Genomic DNA, 21,732 nt, shown 5'->3' on the forward strand with positions numbered 1-21,732 from the left:
ACAGAAAACATTTGTGTCTGCTTTTTAATGGAGAAAGATCATCTGAATGGTCCCAAGCCTCAGCGTGAATCAAATTCCTGCTATGAAAACAACAGCTTGATGAAGGTCTTTCTGTAGAGCTTAAAGTTTAATTAATCATCATTAAATACAACAGATCTAGTATAATGGATCTGTAAATATGTTAAAAAAAAGTTAAAAGGATTAGGCAGCTTGTTTTTTTTTTCTCACACTTAATGCAAGTTATTGGTAATCATTTTTTGCTGTCACGTGGATGACAAGTATTTCAGAGGGCTTCAAAGAAAATGGTACCGTCTGCTGCAGCAGCACTTCTGAAGTGCAAGGGTGTGAAAGGTTAATGCTAATGAAGCACTGAAGCTTCGAGAAGGAGCTGGGAAGATGTGGGAGAGCAACGTTAAGAGAGTGGGAGGAAAACAGCAGAGATTTACAAGGACCTGATGCACACAATATATTGAAAGCGGGTACAGAAAAGATAATTTCATAGAAAAATGACAAGAAAAGAGAAGTAAGAAAGAACAGTGTGGCCTTGAGGAATTTGGTGGTATTTTACAGGAAGAACTGCTGAAGTGGAACTCTCATTTGAATTCCAATACAGTATTAGCAGTCTTAAAAGTTTTGTTTGTTTGTTTGTTTGTTTGTTTGTTTTTTAAAAAAGGCCTTAAAGGCTTTATTTTCTCTCCTGCCTATGGCTTCATGCACAACTTCCATGAGCATTAGCAGGTGTCATAGCAGCTGGCATTTCATACTGCCTCTTGTTGTTCCAGGAACAACAAAATCAAAAGAAATGAGAACATTTGCACTACTTGTTAACCAGGCTACGATTTGCTTCTCTCTGTCAAGGTGCCAGGCACAGAGAGGGGGATAAAAGAGAAGACTAAACTTACAACTGCAGCTTTTACCAAGAGGCAGTTGTACATGAGAACTTGGCAGAGAAGAAACAAAGAGGAAGATGAAAAATTACACACACGTGGACTTTTGTGCCTCTCTCCAGGGCAAGGCCAGTTTTAGTCCAGGCAAATAATTTTGGTGCCAGCTCCTACCTCCTCCACAGGCAGCTCCTTCAGTTTCGGCAGAGAGCTGGAGAGCAGTCCCACCAGGAAGGGCGTGGGGCAGCACACGATATCAATCATGGACGAGGGCAGAACAGGAATGAAGGTGTGCTGCCAGGAGAAGGGGTACAGCAGAGCCACCACGGCGTGCGAGCAGCTCGAGAGGGTGCTGGAGAGAGAGGAACATCTGCGTGAGCAGAGCTTCTTCAGCCAGAACATGTATCGCGTGTTAAAATGCAAGGGGCTGCCCCCGTTTCCCCACATGCCTTCCAACATACTGCTGCTGATGTGGGGGGTCCTAGGTGGCGTTCCCCTCCATACCCCCCCTGCAGCGGGGAGCGTGGCAGCTCCTCCCATGTCCACCTTTAAGTGACTTGAAACTAAAGCTAAGGGACTAGAATCAGTTTGTTTCATCACAGCAGTCGGGGCCCTATGATCCCAAAGACGATGTTTGATGTTCCCAACAGCAGTAGGTAGCAACCACTTTGAATGGCTGCTTGAAATCAAAAACCACCTGCAGTGCTCAGCTGTAAGGAGCACTGAAGTGTTAACAGTGCACAGTACTGGTGTTCTTACGGCAAGCGCTGATACACAGACTGGAGCAAATGCAAAAATAAAACTTGATGCAAAGCACTGTAAAGAAAAACTATTAACTCAGATAACAACAAAAGAAAAAGAAGCAAAAAACAACAATGCTTGTTCCAAAGAAAATCAGAGACGCGTTTTTCAAAGTTGGTGTATTTTTGTGACAAGAGCCCCCTTTTAGTGCGGTGCATTTTGACAGACTTACTGACCAGCCGTGGTGATGGTGGTATTAACCCCGCTCAGAAAGGTGCCCTGCAATATCCATGCCAGCATGCCCTGAATGCTGCGGCTTAATGTCACTGGCGGAACATGCACTGCATACGTGGTCCTTCCACCTTCCGAATCTGATTCCCTTTTATAGTCACACGGTTTCCAAACGTTAAAAATAAAGGAACCTCATTACCAAGCCAGTTTTAACTGCAGGGGAATAAAGTCTAAGTTACAGAGCATTGATTTTGGACCGAATTACAACGTCTGCTTCTTGCATGCTGAGGATGACAGAAATTTGGGATTTTACGCAGCCTAGCGTGACTGGGCTAATTTTCTCACAGTGCAAACTTCTGCTGTGCTTAATGTAGCCACAAATAACTATAAATAACGAATAACTTCAGAGCAGTTATTGCTTCAGAATGCTGGGGCAGGGGGGAGCAGGACGGGGGCATGCTGATTTCTTTTACTGCAAGACTTTTTGGAAACTTTAGGTGGCATCAGACTTCCACTGGAATTACTCTCAGAAGCATTTTTACTCGACTGTTCCAGGGCCAGGAGAAAGGTTTCATCTGTTTGTTCCTGTCAGTGATTAACTTTTGAAGTTTGGTGAATGGGAAAAAACGAGAATTAGAGGAGGAAGAGAGAAAAGATTTGGGAAACCTAAAAATTGTACACACTTGCCTTCTTACCCTTTTGTTTTGTTTGTTTGTTTTTTACTTGATGCTTCCTTTAAGATCTATCAGTTACAGCATGTTTTTATAACATACGAAGCCTAACCCGGTACTTTGTAAAATGGCGTGTTTCTCTGATTTTTCTTTATAGCATGCAGCGATGCTGGTGGTGACTCCTGTTTCGGTCCCCAGAGCGCCTGCAGTACCAAACAAGTGCGGCGTTTCAGAAGAACTGCAGAGCACGGTGCAGACTCCCAGCACAATTCTCAAGCTCACTTTAATGACGCTGTGGCATTTTCAACTGCTACCAATTTGGTCGTCTTACATGAATGACTAAAAAAAGAGCCATGCTAAGCTAAAAGCAGGAAGACAAACATTCCTCTAATATTCAGTGAGTATTTTTTTTCCTTTCTATAGAATGCCCTTTTGTAGCTTGCTGTTTTACACACGGTGCTGTGACGTAAATCGGCCCCTGCATCCTCTTGCATGTGCTATTCCCACGCTAGGGGAGGCTTTGGGCTCCAGCCCAGGACATCGATTTCTCCTTCAGAGCTTTCCCAGAAGGCGATTAGGGCAGGGCAGCAGCTGAACACAGCACGTGGCAGCACCCGGCTCGGCCAGCATCCTGCAGCTCACACCATTGCCCTTCTCAGCCCCTTGGCCTGTGCTTTTTTTTAAGGCTCCACGCACAGATACTGCTTGTGCAGAGGTCAGAGAGACCTGAAGACACCCACCGGTGTCACCAAACTCTTACTTGTCCAAAGCATCTGTGTCTCTGCCATAGCTGGAGAGATAATTACAAAGGATACATATCTTTCACTTTGGTGTGAGGTTTTACATTCCGTTAGGTCAACTTCAGAGAGAGCAGATCTAAGGGAACCCACAATTTAAATCTCTAAAATACAATTCAAATCCTTTCAAAAGGGTATTATTATTCATGAGAAGCATATTTTGTAAACTAGAAGAAGAAAGTCCTATCCTAGGAAAACAAGTCCACTTTTTCCTTTCAAGTTGTGCAACCCACATGCTGTCCCAAATGTTCTTGTTCATGAGAAATGTGAAGTAAATCAGATGGTTTATTTGCCTTAAGGTGTGTGAAACACGCAAAATAAAGCAACAGAATACTCACAGAATACTTTCACTTGTAATAGCCCTGGGTAGTTTTGACAATACAGAGAGCAGCTCTAGAGAGTAGGCTTCTTCCTCTGGTTCGTGCATTTTTACAGGAACTCTGCACAATGTTCCAGCTGTCATTCTACTGGAAAAGGCTGCGTTTATTACCTACATGCAGGTAATTTTTAATCCACGGGCACAAGAAACCAACCCGTTGCAGGAGTCATGTACTAACAAGGAGCATAAGGCCCCACGGAGATCAGAGGGGAGAGCTGCCGGTGTGCCCGCGGGAGGCGCGCTATGGTCACTGCAGCACAGGGCCAGCTCTGCTGGGGTCCCAGTGCCACGCTGGCGTGGGGCTCGCTCCCTCTGACCCACGGGCTGCTCTGCCAGCCCGTGATGGATGCTTTGTCCCGGCAGGGCTGCTGACGGTGCCTTCTGCCTGGTCTATCAGCTGCGGGCTGTCCCGCACGCGCATTGAACCCTGCACGCTGAATAAGCCTACTGTTATAATCAGCTGTGAAAAGGTGACTGGGTTTGTAACTTCTGTGGGATAAGGGAAGCTTCTTCTAACATCGATATGCAAGGCTGTTATATAGGCAGGATACTCAGCACACGCCCAGTCCACTGAACTCATCCCATTAAGCTGTACCTATCCCAATAATTTGCACTCAGCTAAAGCAAAACCAGTGAACAATTTCTAGAGGATGTAGCCAGTTGCAACTGATTTCAAAACACAGGTGATTCACCACTTCTACTTCCTTTTTTTTTATTTTTTCCCCCATGGTTGTTGTTTGTTAAAAAACGTGTGCCTAATCTTTTTTGGAATTTGCCCAGGTTTGGGCTCTTGCTATCCTTTTTGTTAATCAGATTAGAAAAAAACCACCACGACCTCGTTGCTGTGAAAGTACTAACATGGTGTTATACCATCTTATTTATACATTCTTGATAAAGAAAAAAATATCCGTCATTTTCTTGATAAGCCTATCAATAATTACAGGAAACGAGAGACACTTCTCCTTTACATTTACAATTATACAACTTGATGACTCTTTCCAGAAATGGAAAGGCTACATCATCATCAAAGCAACTCTTTAAGAAAAGGTCTTTCATCACTTTATAGACAAAAAAAGACACTGCATCTTTCCTACTCGGAGTTGATTTCTCTTCCACTGGGGTAGTTTGTTTTCCAAATCATTTTCTCATGGTAGCACATAGAAACTTTTCCTTGCTGCATGTGGAGATGCAAAGGTCAAAGAGACGAGGTACAAGAATTTCAGATACTGCCACGACTCGGCTGAATTGTAGGGACTGCATGGTTAATGCCCACACGTCAAAAGCAAATTCACATGACTCAGCTTTATCTCTTAATAGAAGAATGGTAATCGAACTGATACTGCCACTCTCATGGCACAGAGTGCAGCACAAACACTTGTTACAGCTCGTCCTATGCACAGAAATGAGCTAGATGGCCATAATTTGACTTTAGGACCAAAACGATAGAGATTTGGGCACACAAAGTGGTACTGCTTCTTTAAGTAGTAGCTCTTGGTGAAAAAAAGTATATAATTCTGGGAATGCTGAATTTGGTGTTGGCAGATACTAGGCTATGCCTTGGAGAGAGAACAACAGAGGAGATCAAGCACATTTAGTATTCCATAGATAGGATGATGTCTGCTATCAATTTCCAGCTCACTTCACCAACAAATTACCCCAAATCTAGTCTACGTTAAAAACTAATCATCGATATATACCCTAGCATGGTCACCGGGTTCTCAGAAGCACATGCTGTCTGCTGTCGAACAGTGAATGAACTCTGTCCTGGCTGCAGGGAGCGCTGCCAATGCAGATGCCAGTTCTGGCTGTGGCTGTTTCGGAAGACCATCGCTCTTTGTGTGCTGCAAGTCATCAGCTCCCATGAAATGCTGAAGTTATATTTGGTTACACACACTACTCACGTTGGTAATATTCCACGGATACACTTGGCAACTGCCTTTTCTTCATGCTAACAGACAAAACTTGTATTCCTTCTCACTCCTCATTCCACCTACAGTTTCTCAGACACCTGAGGGAGCACCCTGAGCATCTCCTAAATCCGAGACTGTGCCTCCAGTGTGGACAACCGTGTGCTGGCAGGCCTCCTGGACCCTGCCTTGCTACCCTCATGCCTCCCCACTGTCGTTTTGGCACTTACATTGAGAAGAGGGGCAGGTGAGAAGACACCTGCCTCCTCCTCCTCCTCTCCCAAGGAACGGAGGAGCTCAGTCTGCCAGGAGGGGAGGGAGGACCACCCTTACAAGGACCACCTTGGTGCCAGCTCTATGCGGATGCTCTGGACCATGCACAGGACTGGTCCTGCTGTTTCCTTGGATGGAGAAACGAAGCCAAAAATGTAAATTCACAAAGAAGTCTTTCCGCTGCTTGTGTTTACTTTTCCACAACCTCTTCATGTTTCTCATTTCTTCCTGCTGACTTCATTATGCTACTCCGTCCACGTTTGCTGAACACCTTCAGCCGCTGTTCTAACCCATACGTGCTCCAACCTGCGACTGCTCAGCGACCGCGTCACCTTCCTGACCCACATCCCCTCATCTGCCTGGGAGGGCCTCCTCCCACTCGTGGTTGGAGTCTGGGGCCTCTGACCTTCCCCAGTGTAATACCTTGACTCAGGTGGGCATTACACGCCCACGTGTCTGATCGCGGGCCACAGCAGTGCTTTCCTGTGGTAGCTCCTGTCCTGTGGTAGGACTGGCCGCCCGACACTTTTCTGCTGCACCCTTCAACACCTCCCCAGATCTCCGGTTAGTTCCACCCAGTCTCTGAGAGAGAGGGCGAAGTCTGCAACAACCCTGCTAGACGACATGGTCTGAGAGACTTGCAGCGGACTGTGAAGGGCTCTGGGAAGAAACTACAAGGCCGAGAATTTGGGCAGCCTCCTCCTTCACCACACACAAACTGCAGAGGCAGAGGGGAAGGAAAAAGCAGAAAGCTGGAAAGGCATCAAGTAAAGGGAAGATGGCAGTGAAAACTGTGGCAGAAGTTTGGATGAGACATGGAGTGTGTGTGTCGGGGGAGGATCCTGGTTACTGCCCAGGCTGGCATTTGGGGCCGAACTGCACTGCACCAGATACAACACACACCTAGACACTGAAAAAAGAAACATCTCTCTCTGTGGATAAGACTAAATAATAGCAGCAGCTTCATTCAGGTGGATAAGACCAAGTAACAGCATCAGGGACAAGATATAAATGAAAATATATCAGTATGAGCAACAGTCCCCATACTGCAGCTGTCTTGTGGCCATCAGCTCTTGCAGCATTCCCTCAGGAGGCCAGCTTTTAAAGGAAGCCCTTGAAGACCTCTGGTCTGTCTGAAGAGCTAGATGATGACAGGGAGATGTTACTGCTTTTTTCCTGCTCCCCAGCGTGGGTGCTCAGCTGCAGTACACTCCTTGACCCCGAGGCACCCCCTTGTGAGGCTGCAGGCACCCGGAGCTCCCTAGATCAACGGCTTGTGCTTCACGCCTGGGGCTGTTGTGCTGTGAGAACATGTGTGTCATTAACCCAACTGCTCCCCAGATAGGCCAGGGAGGAATAAAATGAGAATTTAAGAATGAGTCCGTGATAGAATGAGGCAGGGCACTGCCAGTTCTCCAGGCTGTATGAAATTCCCCAACATGCTGGCTTTTCTACCTATGCAAAATTATTGCTGATGGTTTCTCATTTACCACTCCAGGCTGTTTAAATAGGGAAAAAATCCTGGAATTCCTCTCTTTTGACTCAACCCAAACAAATGACATGTTTTTGCAGCTTTTTAGCAAGCTTTTTACCTACCCCATGAATATTTCAAAACAAAAGCATGTGAGTCATTGTTGCTACAGGGAAAGAGAGCACAGTGATGGAGCAATCGGACTGCACGGCCATGGCCATGAGAAAAGGCCCTGAGTCAGGGAACCTGCAAACACAGCCACTCGTGAACAATAGCCACATCCAGAGGTGCAGCATCAGATGCAGAGCGGGCTGGGGGGGCATGACAGAAGGTGACTGCAGGAAGCAGATGGGACAGCCTCCTCACCAGGAAGAACATGAAGCATTAAATACCTTAGTGCTTGTAACTCAATACCGAAGCGAAGCTGAGCTGGAGACGTTTGAGAAGCGAAGCTGCCCTGGGTAACCTCACTGCTGATTACAGATCAAAGGATTCCTCTGTGTGCTAGTGCATAAGGTCTGCAATTAACGAAGGCTCTGGGACATCTGCCTATTCATAGAACTGCTTTCAGATGCAGCTACAGATGCAGATCAGTTATTATCGATGTTCTTACACTTCAGCCAGTTTTGTACCATGCCCCCACACTACACGCAAGTTGCTGATAAGCAAACACGCACAAATGCATGGTTTCTATCAGGAAAAATCTGCAAACTGAAAAGATAAGTTTCCTCCACAATGATTAGATACATCTATATGTGCAAGACAGAAGATTACAATCAAAATGAACACCAGAATTTGTGCTTAGCTTATTGCTGTTTGAAACAAATGCAAGTTAATTCTAACACATACCTGGACACCAGCAGAAAAATTATTTCTGATGATTACAGAATAGCAGGAATTATAGTTGGTTCATGTCTCGCTTCACCAATTAAAACTCAAGCATAAGGGAACAGGCAAAATACTGTTTTAGGCTTTGATTCAGAGAAGTACTTCAGCACAATTTCAGCCTTAATTTACTTTGGTCAAGCTGAAATACTTTGCTGAAATGAAGCCTACAAGACCTTTCCTTTTTCCACTTCTGTTCTCATCACATCAGCCCACAAGTGCATGCACAAGACATGACAGCCCCCTTTGAGCCATGAGCACCCTGACTGCTGTGGAAAGGAGTGCTGTGTGAATGGCTGTAAAGTTAGCTGCTCTTTGTCAGCAAGGCATGTTTCGGCACCTGAAATCAGAATCCTTTTTCGCTTGTTTAGAAGGCCTTCAGGGGTAAAACAAACTACAGAGAATCCTTCAAGCCTTTTATAAGGTGGTTTGGAAAGAGACGCTGTAATTTTTGAATGTATTAATTATTTTTAATTTTAATATACCATTAATACATTTATTAACTCTTAATGCCTTAACTTACTTTTAATTAAGCTGTTAGATTCTCTCCCCAGCAGCGAATTCCCCATGGCAGAACCCCCCTACAAAGGGCCCGTCCCCACAGGGGCACACAGGGACGAGGACTTCCCTGCTGCGGCCAGGGCACCTCTCATCTCCCCAGCCCTGTGCTCATGGGCAACACTGCTCACGGGCAGCTTCTGATTTGATTCTGCTAGATACAGGCATCCCTGCAACCCGCCTCCCCTGGGGCACAAGAGAAAAGCCGTCTCTCCTCTGTCTAGGACAGCGTAAAGAGCACTGCAGCATGTATTAAACTCAGCTGTTTACAGCAGCCAGAATTCATTACCAGTTTTCCTCCTGTCGCAGCTCCTATTAGAAAGGACTGTCCAGAGAGGCTGGCAGTCTCTGCAAGGTCAGCTGCTATACCCGTGCTTGAATGAAAGGCAATAATTACGGAAATCATTGCCATTTTGTAATGTTTACTTCCTTTTCTGGCTTAATTTCAGACTGAATCTACAGTGTGATGTAATGTTTCTCTGCTGATGTTCAGCTTAAAACCAAACTAAAAATAAAGGCTTGGCTGCCATGACAAAAAAAAAAAAAAAAGAGAGAGAGATAATATTCCGTAGTAATTGCTACACTTACTTGCTTCTTGCCTCTATATTCATCATGATTCTGTCCAACCCCAACTTCAGCAGCCAGGTTTGAACATTTTATATCTAATTACTACCCATACTTCAACAAATACTGCTACAGTTGTTGTATGCAACAGCATAAAGAACTCTAAAATAGAAAATGAGAGACCTCCCCTCTCTGTTTAATACGGATGAACTGTAACATGTACTACCCAGCATCAGCAGTGAGCTAACAGCTCAGCCCAAGAAGCAGGTCAAAATCCTTCACTTGTCAGAGGAGTGTAACAAAGGGAAAATGTTATCCAGCAGCTGAGCATTTCCCAGGATGAGACCGATTCAGCAAACCAGCAGCACTGCTATTGCAACGTGCCCATCAGCCTCAAGGCTTCCTTGCTTTCCAGGCCAGGCTCCTTGCATGTGGCAGCAGCAGCCTGATGCACAAGTGGGAGTCTAACTGTGCATTTACCACACGTGAAAGAAAGGCAGATTCAAGTCACAGTGACTCCCCTAATTTGAGCGCTGACATGTTTCCTGCAAGCCAGCTTTGTGATATCTCACTGAGTGCAAACAAGGCCAGAGTGATAACACTGGCAGGGAGAGGAGACACAAACCGAGTAGGAAATGCATATTTTCTACATCACATCAGCCAATTATCAGTTGTCCTCCTTCACAGAATTCTTTTAACTATGCTTACAACTCAAAGAGTGTAGCTACTGAACCCTCATGCCCCTTATACGGTGTTTTCTTCCCCATGAAAACAAGCCAGACCCTAGCCTTGTTTTGCTAGATGAGTCACCCTTCAGGTGTTACCTAGTGCAATGCAGACTGAGAAAAGATGAGCCTGTAAAATTCTCATAAAGGAATCATGATATGGCCTCAGCTGTCTGGCTAAAGAGCAGTGCTGTGTCCTTATCAGGGGGGCACCAGCGGTACAGGTAATTCAGGGGCAGATTCCAAGGAGTTGCGGAGAGCCCAAACACCAAGTCCTCCATGATGCCAGGGAGGCAATTTTTTATTATAAACACAGTGGTCACAAACCACTTCTTGGACTTGTTTTCTCTTACTTTACCTTGTGGAGACAGAACTTGCCACACTGCTGTGCCAACGGGTACAATTCACGCAAGAAATCCATCTGAAGGTTTGTGTCATCCTCTGTGGATGTTGTCCATTTCTGGTCTCCCCTCACTGTATTTTATAGAAAAATGAGTGGACAACATCTTCCCTGACCACATCTCATTTGGTGTAAGTTTGCAACATCCTCCCCTATCATGTGCCATCTTGTCCTACCATTGTAGTGGCAGCAGCAGCCTCGCTTTGCAAGTGCATGAGGCAATGTGGCAGAGAAAGAGCGAGAGGCCATGATGCTGCTTGCCTGTCCTTTCATTGCCCACCCATGAAAGTTGGTTCATAAGAACAGACACAGAAAATCCTGGCAAATATCCCATCTAATCAGAACAGAGAATATCACAGAACTTCAGGTGTTCAAAATCCATTCTAAGAGCATTATTACTCAAATTTTCTAAGATGACAACAAGGATAACAAAGACCATGTCTGTGATGCTCATGGCAGCCCATGTTAGAGGGTAGAGCTCCTGTGCCCAACTATGATTTATTGTCAACAGCATAAGGAATGAGCAGGTACATTACAGTGCCGTAGAGCAGCCAGGAGGTGATGGGAGGAAGAGCCAAGGAAGATGTCTCCTAGCTAAACAGATTTGTTAATCTCCCACTGGATTTGTTAAACAGTTAAATTAATTTAGATTCCCAACGCTTTATATTTACTCCCCTCATTAGAGGATACTATCCAAGAACAAGCAAGCACAGGATTTGTTTGGACTATACAGGAGGCTTTCTTTCTGGTTTTCCAGAAACAGATTTTTGGCAAGAAATTGTTCATCGGACACAACGGCTGCTTACTTGCCCAAGCTCTGTCAGGTGGTTCAAAGAACAACCAACATTTCAAAGGAGAAAGTTACCCTTAGTGCCCGCAGAGTTACCTACACCCTTCCTGCAGGACAGTTTCTTTGCACATGACCATAATGAAAGTGGTTCAGGCCCAGGTGCTACTACTTGTGCTTTCCACGCCAGGACCCTTCATTCCCACCAGTCACTGTTAACGTTCACGCTGGTGGTTTCAGATTCACAGGCAATCACTTCGCTATTAATAGCGGGATGGAGAATTTTTCTAGATAGTGACAAAGCAGGAAAAGAACAATCCCAACACCCTAATCCTTCTTATTCAAAAGCCATAAACAGGGAATCTGTCTAAATCCCCTTACTGGGAGCTAACAGACAAATTGGGAAACTGTTGCAACTTACTGACATACAGTTATTACACCCCAATAAACAACCCAGAAGAGAATTTTGTGCCATTCTCTATCATGGGGAAGTGGAAGAAGTGAGAAAATGATGATGTTTTCCCACAGTAGAGCTTTAGCCAAAGCCTAAGGTGACCTGAGTAAATACTACTGGAAAGAAGGAAAAGGCAGGAGGAAAGGAGGAAAAGGAAAATTATACGAGCTTATTATACCCTTCTGGTGATATGGCATATTAAAAAACACCAGTGAAGCTTACTGCATATTAAAAAGGTCATTATTACATTGCTTTTCTGTGGGACTGTGCAATCTTAAACAAGACAGGGACTTAGAAAGTTCATTTTGTTTCTCGGGCTGTCTCTTCTGCCTGACACATTTCTTGAGAAAATCCATTGAAATACTGTCAATGCACAGTTTCCCTGCTGGCATCAGTCATCACAGTATCTCAGTGCCAGATTGGTACCACTCCAAGCGGTACAAAGCATAAGTCTCTCTTGAGAAGGCAGAATACAATGCAAAATTTCTCTCTCAAAATCTGAAGAGACACCTCTGCCAGTTACCTTAAGCTACCGATCTCACATCACATCGAACACTTTCAATTCTCACATTTAGACGGTAAGATGAGGCACTCGGCATCTTGCAGGTCTGGGCTGCATACAAACACCCTCCTCAAGGAAGATTACAGCTTTATTTGATAGGAAAGAAGTAAAGAAGACAGAAGATCTGCAAGCTATTTCAGCAGGTATGGTAGATTGCATCTCTAAACATCTTCAATGCAGAGATGATGATGGGGAAAAAGAAGTTTTCCTCGAGACACAGAGCTGAACTTTTGGCTCAATAAAGGGTTGTGCCAGCTGTGGCCAAGAGAAGACACAGCTGTGTCTCCTGCAGCCTCTCCTCAGAAGTGGTATAGATCAGTTAAAGACTGAACCCTGTAAAGTATACCTCAAAAATTGCTTTCTGGCATGCGTTTGCTGTCAAATTGACCTCGCAGTTTTTTTGTGGAGGTTTTTGTGACAGGGGAAACGTAAAGGAAGTATTTATTCCTGGCCAGAGATCACTATCTGTGTGCTGAGCACACTCTCTCTCCATCCCAACATACACATTTTTACCTTTCAGCCTGCAGGCTGGCAGATCTTACGAGTTTTATGATATGGCAGACTAGTGGGAAGGAGCAGGAAGCAGGTGAGCCTGGGCAGGCTTCATTACCAATTACCATGATTAGTTTTGTGAGAATTATATCCTCATTTTATTAATAAATAATAATAAAGGAAGTAGGGGATTAGTTTCTACTGTATTAATCCACACCAAATTTTAGCTAGTCTTGCTTTTCCACCTGACCTTGCTACAGGGCTGAAAAATAATAGTTTACTCTTATTACCAAAATGTTGCCACTTACCTCCGGTTTGAATTTGTACCTGCTAACTTGAGCTGCAAGATTATACTATGATTTTCTCTGCTGGATGAAAAGGATCCCTAATACTGTTTTTCTAGGTAGGTACAGAGAGCCCGGGACCAGCCTTGTAACTGCTAACAGTGCTGCTTTCTAGCATAACTCTTTGGAGTTCTCTATTCTTGGCAAGGCCAGGAAGGGGACCAGTAAAACCACTGTATTGGACTTTCGGAGGGCTGACTTTGTGCTGCTGAGGACACTGGTTGGTAGAGTCCCTTGGGAGGCGGTTCTGAAGGGCAGAGGAGTCCAGGAAGGCTGGGCGCTCTTCAAGAGGGAAATCTTAATGGCGCAGGAACGGTCTGTCCCCACGTGCCCAAAGACGAGCTGGCGGGGAAGAAGACCAGCCTGGCTGAACAGAGAATTGTGGCTTGAGCTTAGAAGAAAAAAGAGGGTTTATAATCTTTGGAAAAGTGGGCAGGCCACTAGGGAGGACTATAAGGATATCGCGAGGCTGTGCAGGGACAAAATTAGAAAAGCCAAAGCTCATCTGGAGCTCAATCTGGCTACTGCCGTTAAAGATAACAGAAAATGTTTTTATAAATACATCAACACAAAAAGGAGGACTAAGGAGAATCTCCATCCTTTACTGGATGCGGGGGGGAAACTTAGTTACAAGAGATGAGGAAAAGGTGGAGGTGCTTAATGCCTTCTTCGCCTCAGTCTTTAACGGCAATACCAATTGTTCTCTGGATACCCAGTACCCTGAACTGGTGGAAGGGGATGGGGAGAGAGATGTGGCCCTCACTATCCATGAAGAAATGGTTGGTGACCTGGTACGACACTTGGATGTGCACAAGTCGATGGGGCCGGATGGGATCCACCCAAGGGTACTGAGAGAACTGGCAGAGGAGCTGGCCAAGCTGCTTACCATCATTTATCAACAGTCCTGGCTATCGGGGGAGGTCCCAGCTGACTGGCGGCTAGCAAATGTGACGCCCATCTACAAGAAGGGCCGGAGGGCTGACCCGGGGAACTACAGGCCTGTCAGTTTGACCTCAGTGCCAGGGAAGCTCATGGAGCAGATTATCTTGAGAGTCATCACGCAGCACTTGCAGGGCAAGCAGGCGATCAGGCCCAGTCAGCATGGGTTTATGAAGGGCAGGTCCTGCTTGATGAACCTGATCTCCTTCAATGACAAAGTGATGCACTGGGTGGATGAGGGAAAGGCTGTGGATGTGGTCTACCTTGACTTCAGCAAGGCTTTTGACACCGTTTCCCACAGCATTCTCCTCAAGAAACTGGTTGCTCTTGGCTTGGACTGGCGCAAGCTTCGTTGGGTTAGAAACTGGCTGGATAGCCAGGCCCAAAGAGTGGTGGTAAATGGAGTCAAGTCCAGTTGGAGGCTGGTCACTAGTGGCGTTCCCCAGGGCTCGGTGCTGGGGCTGGTCCTCTTCAATATCTTCATTGATGATCTGGATGAGGGCATTGAGTGCACCCTCAGTAAGTTTGCAGATGACACCAAGTTAGGTACGTGTGTTGATCTGCTCGAGGGTAGGAAGGCTCTGCAGGAGGATCTGGATAGGCTGGACCGATGGGCTGAGGTCAACTGCATGAAGTTCAACAAGGCCAAGTGCCGTGTCCTGCACCTGGGGCGCAATAACCCCAACCAGAGCTACAGGCTGGGAGATGAGTGGTTGGAGAGCTGCCAGGCAGAGAAGGACCTGGGAGTGATGGTTGACAGTCAGCTGAATATGAGCCAGCAGTGTGCTCAGGTGGCCAAGAAGGCCAACGGCATCCTGGCCTGTATAAGAAACAGTGTGGCCAGCAGGGCCAGGGAGGTGATCGTCCCCCTGTACTCGGCTCTGGTGAGGCCGCACCTCGAGTACTGCGTTAAGTTTTGGGCCCCTCGCTACAAGAAGGACATCGAGGTGCTTGAGCGAGTCCAGAGAAGGGCTACGAAGCTGGTGAGGGGCCTGGAGAACAAGTCTTACGAGGAGCGGCTGAGGGAGCTGGGCTTGTTCAGCCTGGAGAAAAGGAGGCTCAGGGGCAACCTTATCGCTCTCTACAGGTACCTGAAGGGAGGCTGTAGCGAGGTGGGGGTTGGTCTGTTCTCCCACGTGCCTGGTGACAGGACAAGGGGGAATGGGCTTAAGTTGCACCAGGGGAGGTTTAGGTTGGATATTAGGAAAAACTTCTTTACTGAACGGGTTGTTAGAATTGGAACGGGCTGCCCAGGGAAGTGGTGGAGTCACCATCCCTGGAGGTCTTTAAAAGACGTTTAGATGTAGAGCTTAGGGATCTGGTTTAGTGGGGACTGTTAGTGTTAGGTCAGAGGTTGGACTTCATGATCTTGAGGTCTCTTCCAACCTAGAAATTCTGTGATTCTGTGATTCTGTGATAACCTCATGACTTCCAAAACAATAGATTCAAATACGAGAACAAGCGTCAGTGCTCCCGGAACATCCCGAGCATCACAAGGACAGCCCTCCATCCGTGAGATTAGGAAAATGCCACCGTTTGTTCTGAAAGCCTTTGCACTTTTATACAAGTACACTCTGCTCCCTTTTTGCTCCTCAAAGTTAACAAAGACATGCCTGTGGAATGACTTCCCACAAATATTTACATATTTATGCTTCTGTCCTGTATTAGTCAGTGTTTCTGTCTGGAGCCTATAACCTTCGGTCAGGTCTGGGATCTGCCTGAACTTTCTACAGTTGTGCTGGAATTGATTCCTCCTGGCAGTCCCAAATACTTTGGGAAGGGGCAGGGTGCTTTTTATCCTTAACAGCTGTTAAGCCTTCCCACCTCGTGGGTGCCTAGCGTCTGCTTGCAGCAGTGCCTCTTGACTTCATGGGGTGAGCACTGCAGAGAAGGGTGGCTCGGGGCAGTAGCCCACCAGGTGACAGGCAGCTGGCCTGTGTCATGCCCTGTTGCCCCACACGGGCATGTGAGCTGAGAAACAGGAAGGAAAAAGCTCTCCTGGGGAAGACAGAGCCATCTGTGGTCATCCCTATGGGAGGAAAAGTGTCCTAGTATGAGAGCTCTCCGCTGAGAGGGCTGCCTGGCTTGGGGAAACTGCAAAATGAGTAACTCCTACTGTGGCTGGGCTGGCACCACCGCCTTCTGGGTGAAGGAATGGCCTGGGGCAGGAACAAACACAGCGAGCAAGAAAGGGGACTTCCTGAGCTGGCACTGCCAGAGAAAATGCACGGCCCACCTTTGCCTTGGGGTACATTTCTGAGTTCACTTACATGATTTGGAAGCATAAATCCCATTCCTGTCAGCAGAGATTTTCTCTGAGACCCGTGCTCATGCATCACGGAGAAGTAGCTGGAATATCTCATTAAAACAAACAAACAAAAATAGACAAGAAGAAGTTACTTTGTCTTTTACAAGAGCAGGGACTCAACAGACACCTTTTGCAGCCTCCAAAGCTTTCCACTGAAAAAAATACTCTTGGGTTTCGACCCACAGCAAAAGACAAGCCCCATCCAAACGCTCTCACTGACTCCGGCTGGCTTTGGATTGGACCCACACATGAAACATCAGCAAAATATGGTCAGAGTCCTTCACAATATAGCAGATTACAGCAACAGCACTTTTTATTCCTAAAAAAAATGGGATTATAACAAAGTGACACCGAGATGCCCAAGTCCTTCCTTTCCCCCTCTCCACGCATTTCAGGGAAAAGTCAACGAGCCTGTTCTCACGGGCGTGATTCAATACCCTGCCCCTCAGCAAACATGCCTGCAAAGTCATCTCCTCAGCACAAAACTAAAACAAGCAAAGAGATATTTTTCCTCCAGTGTTTGCTATCTATTTATTTTCTGTTGCTACCTTCGTGCCTGCAGTCACACCAATGTCCCCCGAGCCTAGGAACCCCCTGATTTTGCATCTGCTGCTTTGCTTTGTTAACCCCACAGGACTGCACTGGAGCAGCTCTTCCTTTGCAGCTGGCAGAGTTGTGGGATTTGTCATAGCTGGGTTGATCGGGCAGAATACCAGGAACATAAAAACGGGCTCCCAGATGGGAGAAGGATTGGAACTGGGATGGGACATACCATCTCAGCTGTGCTTTCAGCTGATAGATGTTTGAGGAACTGGACCTTTAAGTGTCCTTTTTCTGACTTATTATTCCTCCAGATTGCTCTGTTTTTGTCTTTATTTCTCTGTTGTTTTCTTGACTATTCATGGAAAGCAAAATACTGAAAGCTCACTGGCAGATTCAAACGGATTTTTGAAGGTGAGCAAATAGCTGCAGGGCTTTATTCGCTCAATTTCAAGCAGAAAAAAAAATATGAGCAACCTATTGGAAAAACGAAACAGACCAAAAAAAAAAAACGAACAAACAAAAACACAACTGCACACATGCATAACCAACCAAGGCAACCTCACAGGCTTGTCATTCAAAACCTTACTATTGCTTCCTTATTGCTGGTAGCATCATATTCTGTATTAAAAGATGGCAACGTCTTTGGAGCAAATTTTCACACTCCAGGCAATATAAGAACCATAAATAACAATTTATTGAATAAATCTCGCTTCACTAGGTGTGACTTTCTGAAACTTGTATCATGTGTGAAATCATTTATTGCTTAGAGACCTGTTAAACAGGCAACCACAAAAACCCGTTGCATCTCATTGTTTGAAGCCTAAACCTCATCATTTATTTCTAAGCTATTTTTTGGGTACGTGCAGAAATCAAACCCTTGTAAAATCTTTTTAATTTCCTGCTCTGGTACTTTGGGCCCACAGACTGGACCTGTAAGATATTTCACTTCTTTTTTTTTTTTTTTTTTCTCCACATTACTGGTAAACTCCTTCAGTTTCAGCCATGATGCCCATAAACAAAATTCATGTCAGACAAGCCAAAGGTTCCAAGACAGACAGTTATTAGCTCAAAGCCAGAGTGTTTCATTTTAGACTTCATCCCCATTTAAATCATGAAAACCTCTGTAAGTATTGAATTTAAATCCACTTCTTACTGTCGCTTTCTTGGGGCCTTTGTCAAAGGACTTGTTATTAGTTTCTCTTTTACAGTACCTCCTAGATCCCCATGCTGTATCAAGGATAACTATGCACACACATGGAGCAAGAAACATTTCTGTCCTGGAGCATTTAGGATCCCAGACAGACCAAACAAAAGATAAGAAAGAAGAAAAGAAAAAGAGGAGCTGCATGTCCGGCATGCATCACACAGCAGGCCAGCGGGTTCCGAGGGAGAACTCGGGATTCCCAAGTCTTTATCCAGGGCCTTATCTACCACATCAGATTATGCCATATTCTTTTTAGAGGAACCAAAACAACGTATATAATAAAGGCTGCATGTAGGTATAATAAAATAGATAATCAAGTACATGTATATAAACCTTTTTCTAAGAAGATTTCTGTCCCTTCTTACAGGAGCAGCCACAAGACCTCATTAGCCTCAGCATCAGCAGCATGACTGTTTTCCAAGCCAAGCTGCTACAAGTCTGTCAAAGTAGGTTTAATTGTTTCGTTTCTCTGAACAGTGCCCAGAAGCATTACATGATATTGGTGAGGCCAGCTTTCCCAGAGAAACACTCCCGAGAATGGCTGCTTTCTGTCCCTCACAGCTTGCAGCAGGCCACCCCACAGCACCATGCCCACCATCAAGATCAAGGTTCAGGGTACTCTGCCAAACCAGAACACTAAAAGAAGTAACTGGGAACTCTGAAGCAGTGCAACGGTTGGCAGCAGCACAGCATAGCCCTCATTTCCTCTGTACCATTTCAGTGAGTTTCTGCTCAAATCACTGTGCCATCTGAAGGAACACAGAACTGTGTCATTCTGACTTAGAGTCAGACTTGTGGGTGCCACTAATTCTGCTGTATGGACAGTAAAATAGGAACAGGCGAAATGATGTAATTAAGCATGCAGTAGAAAAACAGTCAGAAGGAGCACATCGACGGTATTTTCAAAAGCCACCTGCCCCAATATTCCTGGTGTGACTCACATATCTTGTAAGGTACTGCAGAAACCCTGGACTAGCTGCACAATTCTCACCAGGAGTTTTTGTGAAATTAAGTTATCCCAAATGGTCATTCCACCTAAGGGTTACTGACAGGGGAAGGGATGAAATAAAATGTTCTTGTTGTTCTAGACTACAAAAAAGACTGCTAAGGAAATAACTTTATAACCTGAGAAGGGTCTGCAGCTTTAAGACATTCTCCCTTAAAGGTTGTAAAGCTTTTACTATGCAAAGTATTTTGCTATTATATACACTGGCGGCCACTAAGTGCAGCTATTATTTCTGGCGGTCATTCAGAGAAGGTCAGGACTGATAAAGTGTTTAACAGAGTTTGTTTGGGTAGATCCATCTGTGTTTTTAACCACCCATACTGTCTTTTGTGTCCTTTTAAAAGATGCTGGATATTTCTGAATCTAATAAATTATAGTCTTTGATTTGCTGTCCTTTATTATTTGTCATGCTACAGCAAAGAATGTCTTCTTTACAATGCCCACACTTTCATACATAGATTACACAAGCATCTAAAAAAGGGCTCATTCTTTGCTGCAGGGCAGAGGTGCAGCCTACATGAAGCTCCCATTTTCTTGGTAAAGGCCACATGGAGTCATGACCTGTCCCTCTCCCCCTTCACACCCTGGGGTCAGCACATGCCTCAGAAGGGCCGAGGACGGGGGTGGAGGTTGCAATCACAGGGCAGAGAAATAAGAGGTATGTTGAGAGGGTGTAGCAAGGAGCCCAACAAGGAGTTTCAGAGAGTAAATGTTTTCTGGTTGTGTGAGCACCAGGAAAAACAGCCTAACCAGCTGGGTAGGACTGTGTTAGCATCCTTAACAGTCACATTGCATGAGTTTGGTAGTGCAGGATTTCAAACCTAGCCCCATTACAAACTCTCTGTACTGCATGGAGCAAACCCAACAAACTCTCAGGAGGCTGTTGGGTGATGTATGGCCAAAGGTGAAGTACCTCAGTGATGACCACTGCTACTATTCATGAGTACTTTGTTCCAAAAGAGAAATGAAATATTGTTAGGACTATATTACTTCAAAATGTTGTGCAAACATTTGTTGACTATGAAGCAGATGTATCACGCCAATGTACCAATGTACCAATGTATCACGCTTTTACAGACAGAGCTAAAACAGAACAAGCAGCTTGTAGCTAGTGACAGGTAGAGGACGTGTTCCCCATTTGATGTAAATAACTTCCACTGACTTAAAAAATATTTAAATCCTGCAGTGAGAGCATCTTCAACATCTGACAGTCATTCTAGACATTTCTTAAAGCTATTTGTGTCAAGAGATAGCAATGCCCTAACAACATAAGGTTCAGGTCCCTTTGTCACTTACCTGAGCTTGTCTGCTACAAAAATCACACGCCGCTCCAGTAGGAGAGAAGCAAAGATCCTGATGATCTGACGAACACTGAGGCACTTGAAAAGGCATTCAAAGTCCACGTGCTCCAGACGCGAGTCCATTGGCCGCCGCAGCTCAATGACCTGAACACATTTAACAAACACCAGTTAGTGTCACTGGTCAGGGCTGACAGCACCAGGGGCACCCAGCACCCTGGCCCAGGCTTGCATGTTGAGTGGGCACGGAGAACAGTGCCCATCCTCCTTTGGAAACAGAGGCTGGTGGCACGGAACTCCAGAGAAATAGTGTATGACACAATTCACTATCAAGTAATTTTCTTCACAGAATACAGTTGTGCGCACTAAATCTGCTATCGTTTCCTAAGGATGCATAACTCTGCCTTCTAAACATCCTGTCAGAGATGTAAAGCTTGGCTGAGTCAACAGTGGGAAGCAAGCAGCAAACTGGAAACACTGGAACTGGATGCTTGCAGGGTTAAAACAGCCATAAAGACGAGGTAAATTTGGTATCAACCGAGCTAGCAGTTCAAGTTCACATCTAGATGGAAGTCAAGGACTGAACTTAAGTGTAGTGCAAAATTTAATAACAATTTAATTCATTTTCACTCTTTTATGACACATAAGTCACTAGCTAGTGTTTATAGCCTTTTTTTTTGTCACAAACATATGTACACATATATGTATATACTTAACTGGGGAGTCAGGACAAGGTCTTAGATGGTGACTTGTGACATCCCTTTAAAGTCTAATTTTCATACTTCATCCATGACCTCAGGCCCTCTCCTTCCTTTTCTCAAATGCCTTTTGCTTGATTCGATTATTTTATCTTCCTTTATTATATCTCTGCAATTGACATGCTCAGATGTGGAGCTTGAAGACAGAGGACAGAAAAAAGAAGACAGAAAAATAACATGAAGAAGAGAATAAGAGAAGAAGAAAAATATGAAGTGCAAGACAGCAAATGATGAACTACCGAGGAATTTGAGGAAACAGAAGGGAAAGGGGAAAAGTTGGCCAACTTAAAGCTGTGTTGAAATCTCTGTAGACATATTAGCAGAAACATATATAAATCTCCTTCCCACATGTCCAAAAATCACCGCCACTTTACTGCTTTAAACCACTTTTATGTTTTCATGCACATGACACCACGTTCCACTAGCATAGAGTATTGCTTGAGTAGCAATAAACTTGAGTGGCCCTTACAAAATTCCTCACAAACACACTATTTTAATGATATGATCAGCAGCAAGACCACAGGACACTGAAACTAAACCAGTTCGTACCT

The 21,732-nt window shown here is 45.1% G+C and overlaps 1 protein-coding gene across 5 annotated transcripts in view; it reads right to left on the reverse strand.

The window, feature by feature from the left end:
- Nucleotides 1-21,732, reverse strand: part of DENND2B (DENN domain containing 2B) — a 143,761-nt gene that overhangs the window by 4,366 nt on the left and 117,663 nt on the right. For all 5 annotated transcript variants that reach the window (XM_035328680.1, XM_035328683.1, XM_035328681.1 and 2 more), the window contains 2 exons: nucleotides 20,422-20,570; nucleotides 1,059-1,236 (listed from right to left, as the gene is read on the reverse strand). In XM_035328680.1, the coding sequence (XP_035184571.1) occupies nucleotides 1,059-1,236; nucleotides 20,422-20,570 (327 nt within the window). The remainder of the gene's footprint in view (nucleotides 1-1,058; nucleotides 1,237-20,421; nucleotides 20,571-21,732) is intronic.

This window comes from Oxyura jamaicensis, chromosome 5 (genome assembly GCF_011077185.1).
Source record: "Oxyura jamaicensis isolate SHBP4307 breed ruddy duck chromosome 5, BPBGC_Ojam_1.0, whole genome shotgun sequence".
NCBI lineage: Eukaryota > Metazoa > Chordata > Aves > Anseriformes > Anatidae > Oxyura > Oxyura jamaicensis.